This window comes from Sapajus apella, unplaced genomic scaffold (assembly GCF_009761245.1).
Source record: "Sapajus apella isolate SASKATOON/1434 unplaced genomic scaffold, GSC_monkey_1.0 scaffold11, whole genome shotgun sequence".
Taxonomy (NCBI): domain Eukaryota; kingdom Metazoa; phylum Chordata; class Mammalia; order Primates; family Cebidae; genus Sapajus; species Sapajus apella.
Window position 1 is genome coordinate 254,152 of NW_022436951.1, and position 21,113 is coordinate 275,264.

General features: G+C 36.8%; 1 protein-coding gene across 4 annotated transcripts in view; it reads right to left on the reverse strand.

Annotated features, from left to right (window-relative positions):
- Positions 1-272: 272 nt before the first annotated feature.
- The window catches only part of GHR (growth hormone receptor), a 300,742-nt gene continuing 279,901 nt past the window's right edge, over positions 273-21,113 (reverse strand). For all 4 annotated transcript variants that reach the window (XM_032278846.1, XM_032278847.1, XM_032278845.1 and 1 more), the window contains 4 exons: positions 11,099-11,264; positions 8,963-9,053; positions 3,688-3,757; positions 273-3,318 (listed from right to left, as the gene is read on the reverse strand). In XM_032278846.1, coding sequence (XP_032134737.1) covers positions 2,347-3,318; positions 3,688-3,757; positions 8,963-9,053; positions 11,099-11,264 — 1,299 coding nt within the window. In that variant the 3' untranslated portion in view covers positions 273-2,346. The remainder of the gene's footprint in view (positions 3,319-3,687; positions 3,758-8,962; positions 9,054-11,098; positions 11,265-21,113) is intronic.

Below are 21,113 nucleotides of genomic sequence, written 5' to 3' on the forward strand. Positions count from 1 at the left end.
CTCTATGAACCTTTGCACATGGGGAATCACAGCCTAAGCGGAGGGCCAAGACAGCAGGATATTTCTGAGTTGGGCTTTGTCTCCTCAAAAAAAGAGGGGTAGGGAGGTACATCTCCCTCTCTACATCCCGGCACATAAAAATTTCCATCACCAATGCTGATGTATTTGATCCAACGGTGCTAAGTTCTCCTTATATTGAGAATTCACAATATACAGTCTGGTTTACATAATCTTTATGTTGGTGTTTGATAACAGAAGCACATTATCAGGAATCCAAGAAAATACATTTATTAAACTTTGAAGGAAAAAATCCACAGACATAAAGAGAGTTAAATATAAACTGCCAGACACAACTAGTCATACTAGTGAATAATGACTTGTGTGGCCACCAAAGTACCAAAATGACATTCTGAGACTGATTGAGGTATTTAGCTATTTTTGGCTATAGAAATGTTGTCAGCCTGTTGTGAAATAGTAAGATAGTCTCCCAAACACACAGCTTTGAATTGAATTAGGTTCTACACTGATGATACTTTATATGAAACTAAATTATGTAGTTCTTGGAGAAAACCATAGCAGCAAGGTAGCAGAAAATCTATTAAACAGCAATTACAAATAACATGTTGAAATTTAAACACTCAATTCTAGCTTTTCATAGTCCTTCCTGCAGGAAAGAGGGAATTTAAAATTATCAGCATTAAGCTTGCTTCCTAAGAAAGGTCTGAGATAAATGGGAAATACTATTTAAGTTAAAGCTAACTTCAAAGTTTTTAAGCTTTTTTAAAAATGAGAAATATTCTTCACTGAGATGAGATTCTTCTTTTTCATAAACCTTTTCAGGAGCTATCCCAATGCTCTTAAGAATGATGTTAGGATATGAAGGATTGCAAAAAAATTTGTAAATTACTCAGGCCTCTTCTTTTTCTTTTGAATGTCTGCTTTGAGGCCAATCCACTCAGAGGAAGTAAAAAATGATGAAACTTATTCTTTTGCTATTTTAAATACATGCTATAAAAGGTTTAGTGAGAAAGAGAGTTTCTTTTACTGGTTTAAATAATTTTGAGTTATCTGTGGGAACTGAAAACCTTGTTTCTTCTGTCTATGATCTGTTCATTACCATGAAAAATGAATATGTGCCTGGTTATAGGCCATGAAACAAAAACCTATTTCTTGAACTCTTTGTTTCGTTACCAAAACTGATCTGCTTCAGTTTACAAAATGCTTCTTGTATCTTATTCCCTTCCTAGATAATTATGTAACAAAACCAAGTTGGGTGTGAACAGATTCTGCTGCAGAGGATATAGATCTTATCTCTCACCATCTGCACGCACTAAAAAACTCATTCCACGTGCAACCACAGCACTTAAGCACCTCGTTAAGTATGAAACAACTGATTTCTACTTCTCTTAGGATGTATTTTTTTTGGCATGAACCAAGATTTGGTGAAGAAAGGTTTCCTTTTTTTGCTTTTACATCTTTTGGTGCACAGTAAGTTGATCTGTGCAAACAATTTAAAGTTTTCCAAATTAACAAATATTTGTTTAAAAATTCAGAAGAAACAATTGTGTTCTAATAATACAAAATTTTATAATCATTTTAGAATTGTTTAAGGACTCTGGGGAGGTATAAAAGGGCTTTGTAAAAAACTAGTTTGTTTTTCTTTAGGTGCACTGGCCAAAGCATTAAACCAGCTTTGGACTGTAGTTGCTATACTCCTTAGAGGGATCACACCAACTGCAGTTCACAGTGTGTAGTGTAATATAAAATAGTCATGCTCTAAGTTTAAATTATTAAAAATACCTTTATCAATTTTATGTCAAAATAAATGTTTTACATATCCAAACTATTTTTGCCTTCTTGCTTATAGCTTTAATTTCTCACTTATAGTTTTAATTTAATTTTTAAATAAAAAAGCATTTTATTTAAAAAACAACAAAAAAATTAGCCTGTTCTATGGTTTGCATTCAATTTTCCTGAACTGCAAAAGCCACCTGATTTTTTCGCTTTTTCAAAAAGCGTGATTTACTATACATTAAAACCATAGCCATTCAATGCTTAGTATCACAAAATTAACACCCACAATAATAAGACAATCAATCACTGCTACTAAACAGTCTGACACAATTCTTTAAAATATTTACAATGTACAATAGGAATATCTATCTGATTAAGCATTTTTCTTATTTTTTAAATCATATTTCAACATTTTGGGAAAAGGCATTTAGAATCCACACCCCACCCTGTCACCCCCACAAAAAGGTTTAAACATTGTTTTGGTTTAAGTGTTCATGCCCCAGCCAATTCTTTGCCATTAAATACGTAGCTCTTGGGAAATCAAAGAAAGTCTTAAGGCATGATTTTGTTCAGCTGGTCTGTGCTCACATAGCCACACGATGAGAGAAACTCTTTGTCAGGCAAGGGCAAGGCAGTCGCATTGAGTATGAGGCCCTGTGGGGACTGTACTATATGAATGGAGGTATAATCTGGGACAGGCATCTCAGAACCTGGAATATGTTCTGCTGTCCCAGGCCTCCCAGCAGTAGTGGTAAGGCTCTCTGTGGTGATATAAATGTCCTCTTGGTTAAAGCTTGGCTCTGTGTGTGATTCAACCTTGATGTGAGGAGTCACAGGGATGCACTTTTTGGCATCTGCCTCGCAGAAGTAGGCATTGTCCATAATGAAGTTTGCTTGGCAGAGTGAGACCACTTCTGGATGCATATCACACTGGGACATCCCTGCCTTATTCTTTTGGCCCGGTGAAAGGACCACACTCCCTGCTGGTGTAATGTCGCTCACCTGGGCATAAAAGTCAATGTTTGCCAGTGAACTTGGATTGCTTAACTGAATATGGGCAGCTTGATGAGTTGACTCAGCTCCATCAGTAAGAAGTGGTTGCAGTTTGTTTTTCTCTGCTTGGATAACACTGGGCTGATGAATAGCAGGGCAAGCATCATGATAAGGTGAGTTGTTTTGATTCTTCTGGTCAAGGCACAAGAGATCTGCTTCCCCTTTTAACCTCTGTGGCTGAACAACCTCTGAGGTACCATCATGTATGTCATTGACATTGAAATCAGTCTCCAGCATGTCAGGTTCGTAACAGCTGGTACGTCCAGAGTCGCCATCCTTCACCCCTAGGTTACTACGTGATTTCTCATGGTCACTGCTTAGAAGTCTGTCTGTGTCTGATCCCTCAGTCTTTTCATCTGGGTCCTCAATATCTAGCTCAATAAATTCAACCCAAGAGTCATCACTGTGGAATTCAGGTTTATAGCTATCATGAATGGCTAAGATTGTGTTCACCTCCTCTAATTTTCCTTCCTAGAAAATAGAAAGAAAATGAAGATCTATGAAAAGAAACTCATAATAATTAAATGACTTAGCAAATAATGTTCAGAGATATGGTTACAATAAAAACAACAGTAACAAAAACATATAAACAAAACATAAATTATTATATAAAATTTAAATACATATGACATTTTCTTATTTTTATGAGATATATTTTTAAAAATTTTCTCCAGATGAGATACAAAAAAATTGAATGTAATATATATATGTGAGATGTATATATGTGATATATATATATGATATGCCATTTATATATGATACAGAAAACCTTCAACATATAACAGCATTCTCCAGGTGTTAATTAGTACTATCTACAATTTAGATAAAATTATGAATTACCTTGAGGAGATCTGGATCAATTCCTTTAATCTTTGGAACTGGAACTGGGGGCAGAATCAGCATTTTAATCCTTGAAAACAAATAAAATTTTGGTTTTGACATCTTAAAGCTACATATTCTCACTTATAACAAAAGATAGAAATAAAATATTGGCAATACTATTACGTATTCCAAGTATTCTTGTACTTTATATAATTGGAGTATGAGAAACAGAAGGAAATACTAGGCAGTAAATTAGGAAGAAAAATTACAGAAGGAAAGAAAATAGCAACAATTAAAAAACCCCAAAAGCCCTCATCTGACGTCTATTAAAAGAAAATGTGGTTTTCCCACAATCTTTTTGCTCTTAATGCTTTTTATTGACAGTCAGATTTAGTATTTGAAAGTAAGAAATTTAATTTCATCTGAAGCTGATTTCCATGTCAACTATAAGGAGGGCAATTCTAGTGTACATCTCATCAGTAATTTGTACAGAAAAAAAAGGAAGAAAAAAGAGTCATGGAGCTAAGATTTTTGCACTCTTAAAAAAGGGTAGCCTTGGGTAGGTCAGCCATATAGTTCATATTAATTATGAAATTATCTAAGATGATCTTATTAACCAGGATGTTACAGCAGAATTCATTTCAGGTTGGACAGACTAAATTTGAACTATCTCTAAACTAATCAGTATGGGTTTATATATACAATCCTAGGATGCATTTACATTTTTGGTTCCAAATCTTTAAATTATTTTTTGGTCATGAAACTGAATAAATCATTTATATATTTTGAACAATTAATAGTGTAACTGGAGTTCACTGTGTTTTTAATTGTTTTTTGACTTTTTGAAACAGGGTCTTACTTTATTGCCCAGGCTGGAGTCCAGTGGTACAATCAAAATTCACTGCAGCTTCAAACACCTGGGCCAAGTGAGCTTCCTGTGTCAGCCTCCTAAGTAGCGAGGACTACAGGGTGTGCTAATTTTTATTGTTTTACTTTTTGTAATGGAGTCTTGCTCAAGTCATTGCCCAAGCTGTCTGGAACTCCTGGCCTCAGGGCAGTCATCCTGCCCCATCTTCCCAACGTGCTGGATTTATATGCTGTAAGCCACTGTATCTGGCCTGGAGTTTGTTTTTTTTTTTTTAAATCAAATTGTAGCACTGGAAAAAGGCTCAGAGATTATCTATTCCAAACAATTCATTTAATTTTTTAAAAAACTCCTGAGTATTCAAAGATGACACTGTTACAGAGAGATGATAACCTGACTTTTGGATATCAGTTGCTATTCCACTCCGTGTGAGTGGTCAGTCTAGTCCATTCCACAAGGAATACATTCTCTGAATATTTCCACTTGCCATTTTATCTAATCCAAGGAATAAACAAAATTCCATTTTATAAATTGCATTAAGCAGCCTCTACTACTCAGTGGGGCAAGTGTTAAAGCAAATTGTTACTGACGAATTACAGATACAGAAATAAGCAGTACAAATTATTTATAATAACTACCATCATTTTTTAGTGCTCCTGATAAATCAGACACTGTGGGATATACTTTGCACTAAACTATGGGTCACTAAATTAAGGCCTGTGGGCCAATCTGGACTGTCACTTATCTGTGTAGATAAAGTTTTATGAGAAAACAAGCATGTTCATTCATTTACATATTGTCTATGACCACTTTCATGCCACAGTGGCAGAGTTGAGTAGTTGTGACAGAGATTGTATGACTTGAAAAGCCTAAAAATGTGCTCTGACTTTATAAAACAAGTTTGTGACCCCTGCACTAAACATTTCACTTAATCTTGGCTGGTGATTGGAGACCCGGGAAGTAGCCCATTCATATGATTAAAGAGGGGACTGAACAGGGAGGCAGGCCAGGAGATCCCTGGGCAAAAAAAGCACCACGAATCTCAGCCCCGCTGTTTAAGCCAGTGCAGTGAGTCGCCCTATGGGAAATCACAAAGATCTCAGCACCCTTTCAACAGGCGACTGGGATAGAGGCGACTATTCAACTAAAAAAGATAAAAAGGCTCTGAGGCAGGGAGCCAGGTGATCAGGCTCGGCTGGTCCCACCCCCACAAAAGAACAGCAATCAGAAACTCTCTGGATTGAGAGTTTCACAGCAAGCACAAATGAACCCGGGACGGTCCAGCTCTGTGGGGGAGGGGCGTCCGCCATTACCGAGGCACTTCACCACTACAGAGGTAGTCTGCCATAGCTGAGGCAGTCTGCCATTGCCAAGGCAGCCCGCCGTTGCCAAGGCAGCCCACCATTGCCAAGGTAGCCCACGATTGCTGAGGCTGCCTGCCGTCGCCAAGGCAACCCACTATTGCCAAGGCAACCTGCCATGACAGACAGAGTCAGCCAATACAGAGGTGGGACACCAGTGACGAGGCAGTTCTAACTACACCCATATAAGCAAGGCTGCAGGGAAGTTCACACGGCAGCTGGGTGGAGCCCACAGCAGCTCAGCAAAGCCTCTGCCGGCAGACAGTCACCAGGCTGCTTCCTTGCTTGGCAGGGCAGCCTTGGAAAAAAAAAGGCAGCAGCACAAGGGAAACCCATAAATAAAGCCCTAACTCCCTGGGACAGAGCACCTGGGAATAAAAAGGGTTTATGAGTTCTGCTGCAGCAGACCTAAACATACCTGCCCAGCAGCTCTGAATGAACAACGGAGCTCACAGCTCAGCACTTGAGCTCCTATAAAGGACAGATTGTCTCCTCAAGCAGCTCCCTGACTCCTGTATATCCAAAGAGTCACCTCATAAAGGAGAGATCAGATTGACATTTGGTGGGTATCCTTCTGGGACAAAGAGAGCAGAAGAAGAAACTGGCAGCAACCCTTACTGTTCTGCAGCTGCTGCAGGCAATCCCCAGGCAAGCAGGGCCTAGAGTGGACCTCAGCACTCCTACAGCAGAGGGGCCAGACTGTTAGAAGGAAATCTAAGAAACAGAAATAACTTCATCATTAACAAATGGAACGTCCACTCAGAGACCCAATCTGAAAGTCAGCAACTACAAAGACGACAGGTAGATAAATCCATAAACATGGGAAGAAACCAGCGCAAAAAGAATGAAAACACCCGAAACCAGAACATCTCTCCTCCTACAAGGGATCACAACTTCTCACCAGCAAGGGAACAAGGCTGGATGGAGAAGGAGTGTGATAAAATGACAGAATCAGACTTCAGAAGGTGGGTAGTAAGAAACTACAGTGAGCTAAAAGAACATGTTCTAACCCAATGCAAAGAAACTAAGAACCTTGAAAAAAGATTTGACAAAATGCTAATGAGAATGGACAACATAGAGAGGAATATAAGTGAACTGATGGAGCTGAAAAACACAACAGGAGAACTTTGCGAAGCATGCACAAGTTTCAACAGCCGAATTGACCAAGCAGAAGAAAGGATATCAGAGGTCGAAGATCAACTCAATGAAATAAAATGAGAAGGCAAGAATAGAGAAAAAAGGGTAAAAAGGAATGAACAAAGTCTCTACGAAATATGGGACTATGTGAAAAGACCTAATCTACGTCTGATAGGTGTACCTGAATGTGACTAAGAGAATGAATCCAAGCTGGAAAATACTCTTCAGGATATTATCCAGGAAAACTCCCTCAACCTAGCAAGGCAGGCCAATATTCAAGTCCAGGAATACAGAGAACACCACAAAGATATTCGTCAAGAAGAGCAACCCCAAGGCACATAATCGTCATATTCACCAGGGTTGAAATGAAGGAGAAAATGCTAAGGGCAGCCAGAGAGAAAGGTCAGGTTACCCAAAAAGGGAAGCCCATCAGACTCACAGCAGATCTCTCAGCAGAAACCCTACAAGCCAGAAGAGGGTGTGGGCCAATATTCAACATCCTTAAAGAAAAGAACTTTCAACCCAGAATCTCCTATCCAGCCAAACTAAGCTCCATAAGAGAAGGAAAAATAAAATCCTTTGCAAACAAGCAAGTACTTGGAGATTTCATCACCACCAGACCTGCTTTACAAGAGCTCCTGAAAGAGGCTCTACACATATAAAGGAACAACCAGTACCAGCCACTCCAAAAACATGCCAAATGGCAAAAAGCATCAACACAATCAAGAATCTGCATCAACTAACGAACAAAACAGCCAGCTAGCATCAAAATGGCAGTATCAAATTCACACATAACAATATTATCCCTAAATGTAAATGGACTAAATGCCCCAATCAAAAGACACAGACTGGCAAACTGGATAAAAAGCCAAATGCATCGTGTACTGTATCCAGGAAACCCATCTCACATGCAAGGATACACAAAGGCTCAAAATAAAGGGATGGAGGAAGATTTAACAAGCAAATGGTGAGCAAAAAAAAGCAGGAGTTGCAATTCTCATCTCTGATAAAATAGACTTTAAAGAAACAAAGATCAAAAGAGACAAAGGGGGACATTACATAATGGTAAAAGGATCAATGCAACAAGAAGAGCTAACGATCCTAAATATATACAAACCCAATACAGGAGCACCCAGATACCTAAGGCAAGTTCTTAATGACTTACAAAGAGACTTAGACTCCCACACAATTATAGTGGGAGACTTTAACACTCCGTTGTCGATATTAGACAGATCAACCAGACAGAAAATTAACAAGGATATCCAGGACTTGAACTCAGACCTGGACCAAGCAAACCTAATAGAAATTTACAGAACTCTCCGCCCCAAATCCGCAGAATATACATGAAACTCTACTGAAAATAACCCTTTCTGCATTCAGTTAGACTTTTACACTCTAGCATCCCAAGAATTCTTCTTCCTAATGAAATTCTATTTTGAAGTTTACAAATGCTGTACTATGTCACAAAACAAATTAAAACCTTTTAAAATAAATTCACAACAGAGTGAGACTCCATCTCAAGGAAAAAAAAAATTGAGTGTATATAAGGACAGCATCATACTCAGCCAAAGGCTCAGTGATACTCTGAAGTCCTGGAATGAATGGGTCAACTTGTTGAGGACTTGAGGGGGAAGAGGTAGCTATTAGATAAAGAGGTACACATCACAAGGTATGCATAGTCAGTAGCCTAAGCATCTTAATGTTCTGTACAAGTCTCCAGGTAGAATCTAAACCTCTTAGTTGTCTATGATAAATACAACAAATTGAGTTTCATATAAATGGTAAATATATAACTAGAGATAAAAGTTTACTAGGTTAATTAAATTTCCACTCATAATTTACAAAAGAAAATATCAAATAACACAGAGAAACACACATGGAAATCTAAACAACTGGCAAAAACTACCAGAGAATACTACTTCATACCTACCTTTGCTGTTTAGAAAATAAAAATACAAATAGCATCACTGTTAGCCCAGATATTCCAAAGATAATAATTAAGAGCCATGGAAAGTAGAAATCTGAAACACACAAGAATATTTCACTCTTAGAATTATGAATAGTTGAAGCACAGTTTACATTTCCCTTTCCCTTTTCACAAAAAATTCCTAATTTGTATTCCTAATAAAGTCAGTGATTTCTCTTGATAACCACTGAAACAGAATGCAAAAACTTAGTTTTATTCTGTTCTAAGGACATCTCTACTTTTCAAATCTCTTCATATTGAAAAAATACATTTCAAAAGAAACAGCAGATAGTTCAAAATCAACATGTGTTTTATGAAAACAAACAATCTGCTTTAAGCATATTATGTGTCAAGGGAGTATCAGAAACATTTCGGCTCCTGGTAAAAGGTGTTGTTTATTAACACACTATATAAATAATGCCCACTTAGTTTATATATTTTTTTCTAAGTGTGGTGATTTTCTTAGCCTCCAGATTGAAGATTTATCAAAAAGATGAAGGCATAGTTTTCATTTATAAATCATGACAGAAACTTCTTAGACACAAAGAACATATATTTTACAGCTATAAATATACATGTTTATATTAATAAATTAAATTATTAAAATATGATAAATATATCTCATGTATATTATATACATACAATCAATAGAAAGATCACTACTGAGGCTCCCATCTTCGGGTTTTAGTGTACTTTATATCAGACTTGGGGGAACCTGTTTGTAAAACTTCTATTTCATTCCTTAAGAGTGAGTACCTCCCAGCTACACTGCAGTTGGTTCCCAGTATTCTTACCATAGCAGCAGAGGTTAACTACTTTTTCATAAAAATGAGAGATGGAATTTACTTTAATATTGCCTTTTAAAAAGTAGGCCTTTATGCTGAAATAGTCTTTTCTCATTTAATAAATTATTAAAATCTCCTAGGGAGATATTATAAGCATTTTAAAGAATTCATGGAGGAGAAAATATCATTTTTTTGTCTTGTAGTATGTATAATTTTCTATCAGTGACATATTCATGAAAATAACATAAAGTTAGAGCTTATTTTTTTTGTTAATAACAGAAGGAAAAGCTAGTTTAAAAAATATATGTTAAGTGAATTAAATGCCACTACACTAAGCTTAAGAGTGTATAGCAATTGTACTTTTACATCCAGAATTGCATTAAATCAAATAGTTTGGAAACAAGAAGTTATTTAACTAGAGTTTAGAGAAAATGGTGCTATAGAAATTTTCATCCTAGTGCTATTTAGTATCATGAGATTCTACCTGTACAGTAAATGCAGAAATAGAAATTTATTTTCTATGTAGCTTATGGTTGTTTGTTTAACAAACATATAGCCCTGTAATCTTTCTGTTTTCAATGAAGATGGAAGAGAGACAATTCACATTTGAGAGTGATAATACTCTATACTTTCTGCTCATTATTAATCAGTTTTATTTATTTCTGTATCTAAAAGTTTTAATCCTTTTATTCTAAATTCATAGGTCCCATTTTAAAAAACACAAATCATTGTCGTTGTTCTCCTACACAGGGTTTTCAGATGTTCCATGTCTTTTTTGAGTATCACTAGCACACTACTTGTTAGGCATTCCTCTAGGTAAAATCCACACTCCACTTTCTAAAACTGTATGCACTTGCTGTTGACTACCTATGCTGACTCAATATTAGGTTTCCTCTTAGACGCCACGTATCTATTTATTCATATAGATACACACTTTCTTCCCTAACCACTAGAACAGCTTTTTCCTGATTATAAATTCAAAACAAACTTATTATAGAAAATTTTAGAAATATAAAAACATATAAAGAAAAGAATAATCTGAATTCTACCATCCAGAGATTGCCACCATATTCCTGTCTCTGAACTTCCACCTGTCCCAGGACTTTTCCTGAATGAAAAATTTGGAAACTAAATCTTCCTTCTGCTTTTGCAATGAACAATGTCTATTACAGATAGTGAGCTCAAGGTCTCTCACCCTGATACCTGATGCTAATATATTTTGATATAAACAACACGTTACCAGTGCAGAGATGAATCAACTGCTATATTGACAAAAGCCAGGTTAGTTGCTATTTTAATCTTTTATTTCTTTTACCTTCTTCACATGTAAATTGGTTCATCTGAGGAAGTTTTACATACAGCACCTCGCTGAACTCGCCATAATTTTCAGATTTTTGTTGTTTGGATCTCACACGCACTTCATATTCCTTATCCACTCTCAAGGAGTACAGTGGAACTGATGTTGACAATATAGGGTCCATCTTTCAAGACAAAATATAAAGGCATATTGGCTAAAGAGTCAACCGCTCAATGCAATAAACGCTACAGAATGGGTTTTTATTAAGTAGGTAATATTTTAAAATGCATTGTGAGTGTTTGCTATTTAAAGAAAGATTGAGGCAAATAATTATGTAAAGAATTATTTTTAAAAATGGGTAATAGTTCACAAATTTAGTTTGGTATAAACCCAAAGATATGATAGACTTGCTTAAAGAAATGCAGCTATAACTGTCCATTAGTCTTCTAGATATTTAATAAGATTAAAGCATATTAGAATTATTCTGAATGGTAGAACTATAAAGAAGACTACAGATACGTTGCCTACATATCTGGGATATTACACTTTTGTATGAAGGGAGACATAAGAACAGAAAAAAAAAACATGTTTCCACATCAAAATAAATTGTAGCCATAGCAAGTTGTATATCAGTGTTCAATGGAAATTCTGGGTGGTCATTCATATAATCACAGAATTGGAAAAGGTCCTAGAAAAATCATAATTGCCTTTAGTGAACTTTCAAATAGTTTTATTAAAAGCAACTACATACCTAATCTTTTTGTTCTAGAAGGCTTAAAGCCACCACAAAATAGTTAGCTATTTAAAACCTGCAAAGAAAAGTCATTGGAGTCCTTTGCTAAGAAACATCTAGGTCTCACAACCCTTAAAGTCAGGATATTCCTTTACCTTCTCAGGGAAGGGTACAGTGAGACTGTTAGACTTTTAATACATATTGCTATCAAAGAGGTAGACTCAACTAGCATTTTCCTCCAAGTCAAATACTCAAAGCAGATATTCAATGTGCTTTTCATACATCTTTTTTGGTAGAACACCTTGTTCCTGTTTATAGAAAACCTGAAACACTCATGTTTTCAGCAGCATGGATTTTCACATAAATAAAAGTCTCATAATTTGTTTCATTAAGTCAGCAACTGGGCCCTCAGCTTCTAAAACAAGTTTTTCTTTTACCTCAATTAGCTTCTACTCACAAAGTACCCTTTTTGCCCCATGTCTATATGACAGGGTTTGTTTGTATTTTTTAAAGAAGCCTCTGAATATATGGGATATTTGCATGCGTAAAATGCTTTCTTTAAAGTAGGATACTGAATACTGAGCTTATTTTATTATTTTGCTTAAGGATTTTTTAAAGCCTATGTTTGCATCCTCAAAGCCCTTATTTCTCTGTTATTGTCACCAATACAATTTCTTAAATGATTTCACTAATAATAGAATAAAAAAAGGGCCCTCAGTGATTCAAGTGTGGTCCTCTCTCCATATTCCCTCAACCCTCCACAACAGCCAAACCAAACTCAGATTTCGTGTAGCTCCTACCCTCTTGGCTCCCGTCATACCTAACCCTATCATCTGCCTGTGCAGGGCGCCTGTTTCTCATCCGTCTAAGTGTGAGTATTGAGCTGATATTCTAAGTCTTGGCTGGTACTTTTCCCCACTGTACTCTGCCAAATAATATACTTCTTCCATTATTAATTATATTTCACTGTGCAAATTTAGTTACACAAAGCTTTTTGTGTTACATTGTAAATTTTCCAAGATAACTCATTATTTTTCATCTCCAAAGCCCAGCACAATATCCGGTATCCAGTGGGTGCTCAAGATATGGCACAGATATCATGAATAATTCTATGTTACCCATTAAGTCTTTTTTCAAAAACTGTGTTATTGGTTTACTAGATAAATAGTTGTAAAAAACTACATGGTCATGCAAAATGTATTTAATAAAAAGGGTGGCTGGGAGCAGTGGCTCATGCCTGTTATCCCAGAACTTTGGGAGGCTGAGGTTGGTGGATCAACTGAGGTCAGGAGTTCGAGACCAGCCTGGCCAACATGGTAAAACCCCGTCTCTACTAAAAATACAAAAATTAGCTGTATTAGCTGGGTGTGGTGGTGTGCGCCTGTAATCCCAGCTACTCAGGAGTCCTAGGCATATAATCTCTTGAACTCTGGAGGTGGAGGTTGCAGTAAGCTGAGATTGGGTCACTGCCCTCCCGCCTGGGGACAGAGCAAGACCCTGCCTCAACAAACAAACGAACAAACAAACAAAAAAGGCACACTGCTAAAAGTTCATATTGCCAAGTGGTAACATGAATTCCTGATACAAATGCTACACACCAGGTTCTCTCCCTTTACTTATAAACCATTTTTCTGCTTATGATGCCTGTGCTCCATAACCCATTATATTGTTTGTTTTTTCAAGAGATAAATTAATTATTACAGATAAGTCACTGGTCTTTGTCCAAGACCTTTGCAAATTACCAAACTTATAAATATCATGAATAAAAGGTATAAAGAAAAGGTTCACTGACTTCTTTGGAGTACCTAATGAGATTTAGCAGCAGTGCCATGAAAAGGGCAACAAAGCCATGTTGGGATACAGCTCTGAACAGTTAACAAAGTTACATGCTCACAAGTACCTGGCGCAGCATGGGAGTTTCAAAGTGGTGCCTCAGTAACCATATGCCATGGGCTTTTAGAGATGAAACGATGGTAACTGAATCGATGAATGTTAACATTCAGATTTATTTCTTTGTTTTTTCTAGGCTGTTTCACTATTTTGTTTCAGGACTACTTTAAACTCTTAAACATTAGAGAACCCTAAAGATTTTGGTTTAGTTGGGTTATACCTATCTCTATTTACTGTATTAGAAATTGAAATGAAAAAAATTTAAATCCAATTTTTAAAAATAAAAATAATGAATTGATTTAATGTAAAAATAAATAATACATTTTAATAAAAATTATTACAGTTTCCAAAACAACAAAAACTAGAGTGAGAAAAGTGACACTGTTTTACATTTTTACAAATCTCTTTAATGTCCGACTTGAAGATGGCTGTATTTTTATAACTACTTCTGAATTAAACCTATTAAGTGTGCTGTTTTGGTTGAAGTAAATGAATAAAACATGGCCTCACACAGACAAATAGTGAGGAAAAGGAGGAATATTTTAATAAACATTTTACATAATTGTGAACATTTCTGTTTAACAATACACTAAAACTCAAATGATAGTTTCTTAAAGGTTAGTGGAAATATGAAATCTGAAACTCTACCAATGAGCTTTTTGTACTTTGTTAAATTAAAATTAACCATTCCTCACCAATAGACCTATCTTGCAAGAGCTGCTAAAGGGAGTTCTTTAGCTGAAAGCAAAGTGGGCTAATTAGCAACATAAAATCATGTGAAAGCATAAAATTCACTGGTAAAAGTAAGTACATAGTCAAATTTGGAGTAATGTAATATTTTCATGGTAATATGTAAATCACTTTTGATTTAGAATGAAGGTTAAAAGATACAATTATTAAAAATAATACTGGTACAATAATTTAATAAATTAATTAAATAATTTAATAAATATGCAATATAAAAATATATAAGTGTGACATTGAAAATTTAGAATCTGTGTTTGGGGGGGTATGTGGAGTAAAAGTGTGGAGATTTTTTATGCAAGAAAGTTAAATTGTTATCAGGTTAAAACAGCCTATTATAACCACATGTACACATAGAAACCTAGGAATACATTTAATAAAGGAAGTGAAATAGCTTGTAAGTAGAACTATAAAACACTGATGAAAGAAATGACAGATAATGCAAATGCAAAAACAATCCATGCTTATGAATTAGAAGAATCAATATTGTTAAGATGACCATACTGCCCAAAATAATCTACATATTCAATGTAATACTTATCAAATTATCAATGTAATTTTTCACAGAATTAGAAAAAACAATTGTAAAATTCATATGGAAGTGAAAAAGAGGCCAAATAGTGAAAGCAATCCTAGCTAAAAAGAATAAAGCCAGAGGCATCACATTACCTGACTTTAAATTATACTACAAAGCTACAGGAACCAAACAATATGGTACTGGTTGAAAAAAAAGACACATAGATCGATGGAACAGAATAGAAAACCCCAGAATAAAGCCTCATACCTACAACCAACTAATCTTTGACAAAGTTGACAAAAACAAGAAACTAGGAAAAGACTGTTTAATAAATAGTGCTGGATAACTGGCCAGTTATATGCAGAAGATTGAAAATGGACCCTTTACTTTCAGCATGTACACAAATCAACTGAAGATAGATTAAACATTTAAATGCAAAACCTGACTTCCACCAAGATGGCCGAATAGGAACAGTTCCAGAGCACAGTTCCCACTGAGAGTGACACATAAGGAAAGTGATCCCTGCATTTCCAACTGTGGTACTAGGTTCATCTCAATGGGACTGGGTAGAGAGTGAGTATAGCCCAAGGAGGGCAAACTGAGGTAGAGTGGGGTGTTGCCTCACCTAGGAAGTGCAAGGGAAGAGAGAACTCTCCCTCCTACCCAAGGGAAGCCATCAGGGACTTTTCCAGACATTCTGGCACTACAGCTCAGATACTGTGCTTTTCCCATAATCTTTACAGCCCACAGACCAGAAGGTTCCTGCTGGTGGCAACAACACTAGTGCTGTGGGTTTCTAGCACAAAAGTGTGTGGCTGTTTGAGCCAGTGCCATGGGTTTCCAGCACAAAACTGGGGGGCCATTTTAGCAGGTTCCTGGAGCATCTGCAAGACAGAACCACCCATTCCCCCTGAAAAAAGGAAGGCTGAAGGCAGGGAGCCAAGTGATCTGGCTTGGTGGGTCCCACCGCCACAAAGACCAGCAAACTGAGACCCACTGGCATGAGATTTTCACAGCCAGCATAGCAGCTTTAGATCGACCTGGGATGGTTGAGCTCAGTGCAGGGAGAGGCATGCACCATTATTGAGGCAGTTCTAACCTTGCCTGTGTAAACAAAATCACAAGGAAGTTTACACAGCAACCTGTCAGAGCCCATGACAGCTTAGCAAGGCATCTGCACACAGACTGTGACTAGAATCCCTCCTTGCTGGACAGGGCATCTCTGAAAAAAAGGCAGCAGCCTGTCAGGGACTTATAAATAAAGCCCCACCTTCCCAAGACAGAACAGCTGGGAAAAGGGGGAGTTGTGAGTTCCACTTCAGTAGACTTAAATGTCCCTGCCCAGAAGCTCTGAAGGGAGCAATGGAGCTCCCAGTATGGCACTTAAGCTCTGATAAGGGACAGACTGCCTCCTCAAGTGGCCTCCTGACTCCTATATATCCTAAGAGACACCTCATACGGGAGAGCTCTGGCTGACAACTGGTGGGTACCTTCTGGGACGAAGCTACCAGAGGAAGGAACAGGTAGCAATCCTTGCTGTTCTGCAGCCTCCATGGGTGATTCTCAGACAAGCAGCATCTGGAGTGGACCTCCAGCAGTTAGACTGTTAGAAGTAAAACTAAAAAACAGAAAGAAATAGCTTCAACATCAACAGAAAGGATGTCCACTCAGAGACCTCATCCTAAAGTCACCAACTTCAAAGTCCAAGGGTAGATAAATCCCTGAAGATGGGAAGAGACTAGCACAAAATGGTTGAAATTGCCAAAAACTACAATGCCTCTTCTCCACCAAGGGATCACAGCTTCTCACTAGCAACAGAGCAAAATTGGATGGAGAATGAGTTTGATGAACTGACAGAAGCAGGCTTCAGAAGGTGGGTAATAACAAACTTCTCTGAGCTAAAGGATCATACTCTAACCCAGTGCAAAGAAAAAAGGTTAGACGAAATGCTAACTAGAATAAACAGCTTAGAGAAGAACATAATTGACTTGATGGAGCTGAAAAACACAGTACAAGAACTTTGTGAAGCATACACAAGTTTCAATAGCCAAACTGATCAAGCAGAAGAAAGAAAATCAGTGACTGAAGATCAACTCAATGAAATAAAACGAGAAGACAAGATTAGGGAAAAAAGAGTGAAGACATGAACAAAGCCTCCAAGAAATACAGGATTATGTGAAAAGACCTAATCTACATTTCATTGGTGTACCTGAATGTGACAGGGAGAATGAAACCTAGTTGGAAAACACTCTTCAGGGTATGATCCAGGAGAACTTTCTTAATCTAGCAAGGCAGGCCAATATGCAAATCCAGGAAATACAGAGAATACCACAAATATATTCCAAAAGAAGAGCAACCCCAAGGCACATAATTGTCAGATTCTCCAGTGTTGAAATTAAGGAAAAAATGCTAAGGGCAGTCAGAGAGAAAGGTTGGGTTCACACAAAGGGAAACCCATCAGACTCACAGTGGATCTCTTGGCAGAAACCCTACAAGCCAGAAGAGTGTGGGGGCTAATATTCAACATCCTTTACGAAAAGAACTTTCAACCCAGAATTTCATATCCAGCCAAACTAAGCTTTGTAAGTGAAGGAGTAATAAAATTCTTTACAGACAAGCAATTGCAGAGAGATTTTGTCACCACCAGGCTTGCCTTACAAGAACTCCTGAAGGAAGTACTAAACATGGAAAGGAACCACCAGTACCAACCACTGCAAAAATGTACCAAATGGTAAAGACCATTGACACAATAAAGAAACTGCAACTAACAGGCAAAGCAACCAGCTAGCATAATAATGGCAGGATCAAATTCCCACATAACAATATTAACCTTAAATGGAAAAGGGCTAAATGTCCCAATCTAAAGACACAGACTGGCAAATTAGATAGAGTCAAGACCCACAGCTGTGCTTTATTAGGAGACCCATCTTATGTGCAAAGACACATATAGGCACAAAATAAAGGAATGGAGGAAGATTTACCAAGCAAATGGAGAGCAAAAAAAGCAGGGGTTGCAGCCCTAGTCTTTGATATAACAGACTTTAAACTAACAAAGATCAAAAGAGACAAAGAAGGGGCATTACATAATGGTAAATGGATCAATGCAACAAGAAGAGCTAACTATCCTAAATATATACACACCCAATACAGGAGCACCCAGATACATAAAGCAAGTTCTTAATGACCTACAAAGAGACTTAGACTCACACACAATAATAATGACAGATGTTAACACTCCACTGTCAATATTAGGCAGATCAACAAGACAGAAAATTAACAAAGATATCCAAGACCTGAACTCAGATCTGGACTAAGCAGACCTAATAGACATCTACAGAACTCTCCACTTGAAATTCACAGAATATACATTCTTCTCAGCACCGCATCACACTTACTCTAAAATTAACCACATAATTGGAAGTAAAACGCTCCTCAGCAAATGCAAAATAATGAAAATCATAACAACCAGTCTCTCAGACCACAGTGCAATCAAGCTAGAACTCAGGATTAATAAACTCACTTAAAACCACACAACTACATGGAAACTGAACAACCTGCTCCTGAATGACTACTAGATAAACAATGAAATGAAGGAAGAAATAAAGATGTTCTTCAAAACCAATGAGAATAAAGACACAACATACCAGAATCTCTGGGACACATATAAAGCAGTATCTAGAGGGAAATTTATAGCTCTAAATGCCCACATGAGAAATAAGGAAAGATCTAAAATTGACACCCTATCGTCACAATTAAAAGAACCAGAGGAGTAACATCAAACAAATTCAAAAGAAATAACTAAGATCAGAGCAGAACTGCAGGAGATAGAGACACCAAAAACCCTTCAAAAAATGAATGAATCCAGGAGCTGTTTTTTGAAAATATCAACAAAATAGATAGACTGTTAGCCAGACTAATACAATCAAAAAGAGAGAAGAATCAAATAGATGCAATAAAAAATGATTAAGGGCATATCACCACTGATTCCACAGAAATACAAACTACCAACAGAGACTACTACCAACACTTCTATGCACATAAATCAGTAAATCTAGAAGAAATGCATAAATTACTGGACACTTACATCTTCCCACGACTAAACCAGAAAGAAGTTGAATCCCTGAACAGACCAATAACAAGGTCTGAAGTTGAGGCAGCAATTAATAGCCTACCAACCAAAAAAAGTACAGGACGAGATGGGTTCACAGCCGAATTCTACCAGAGTTACAAAGAGGAGCTGGTACCATTCCTTCTGAAATTATTCCAAGAAATACAAAAAGAAGGAATCCTCCCTAACTCATTTTATGAGACCAACATCTTTCTCATATCAAAAACCTGGCAGAGACACAACTAAAAAAGAAAATTTTAGGCCAATATCCATGATGAACACTGATGTGAATATCTTCAACAAAATACTGTCACACTGAATCCAACAGTGCATCAAAAAGCTTATCCATCACAATCAAATGGTTTCATTCCAGGGATGCAAGGCTGGTTCAACATATGCAAGTGTATAAATGTAATCCATCACATAAACAGAACCAAAGACAAAAACCACATGATTATCTCAATAGATGCAGAGAAGGTCTTCAACAAAATTCAATAGCCCTTTATGCTAAAAACTCTAAGAAACTATGTATCAGTGGAATGTAACACAAAATAATAAAAGCTATTTATGACAAATCCACAGCCAATATCATAGTGAATGGGGAAAAACTGGAAGCATTCCCTTTGAAAACTGGCACTAGACAAGGATGCCCTCTCTCACCACTCCTGTTCAACATAGTATTAGAAGTAATGGCCAGAGGAATCAGGAAAGAAAAAAAAATAAAGTTATTCAATTAGGAAAAGAGGAAGTCAAATTGTCTCTATTTGTAGATGACATAATTGTACATTTAGAAGACCAATCATTTCAGTCCAAAATCTCCTTAAGCTGATAAGCAAATTCAGTGAAGTTAAGAATATAAAATCAATGTACAAAAATTACAAGCATTCCTACACACCAATAACAGACAAAAAGAGAGCAAATCATAAGCAAACTCCCATTCACAATTGCTACAAAGAGAAAAAAATACCTAGAAATATAATTAACAAGAGATGTGAAGAATCTCTTCAAGGAGAACTAGAAACCACTGCTCAAGGAAATAAGAGAAGACACAAACAGATGGAAAAATATTCCATGCTCATGGCTAGGAAGAATCAATATCATGAAAATGGCCATATTGCACAAAGTAATTTATAGATTCAATGCTATCCCCATCAAGCTACCATTGACCTTCTTCACAGAACTGGAAAAAAATCACCTTAAGTTTCATATGGAACCAAAAAAGAGCCTGTATAGACAAGACAATCCTAATTTAAAAAACAAAAAAAAAACAACACACAAAAAAACCAAAGCTGGAGGCATCATGCTACCTGACTTCAAACTATACTACAAGGCTACAGTAATCAGAACAGGAAGGTACTGGTACCAAAACAGAGATATAGACCAATGGAATGGAACAAAGACCTCGGAAGTAACACCACGTATCTACAACCATCTGATCTTTGACAAACCTGAGAAAAACAAGCAATGGGGAAAGGATTCCCTGTTTAATAAATGGTGTTGGGAAATCTGGCTAGTGATATGCAGAAAGCTGAAACTGGACCTCTTCTTTACATCTTATACAAAGATTAACTCCAGATGGATTAAAGATTTAAACAAGACCTAACACCATAAAAACCCTAGAAGAAATCCTAGGCAATACCAATCAGGACCTAGGCATAAGAAAGGACTTCATGACTCAAACACCAAAAGCAATGGCAACAAAAGCCAAAATAGACAAATGGGAACTAATTAAACTTAAGAGCCTGCACAGCAAAAGAAACTATCATTAGAGTGAACCAGCAACCAACAGAATGGGAAAAAATTTTTGCAATCTACCCATCCAACAAAGAGCTAATAACCAGAATCTACCAAGAAGTTAAACAGATTTACAAGAAAAAACAAACAAACGCATTCAAAAGTGGGCGAAGGATATGAACGCTTTTCAAAAGAAGACATTTATGCAGCCAACAAACATATGAAAAAATGCTCATCATCACTAATCATTAGAGAAATGCAAATCAAAACCATACTGAGATACCATCTCATGCCAGTTAGAATGGTG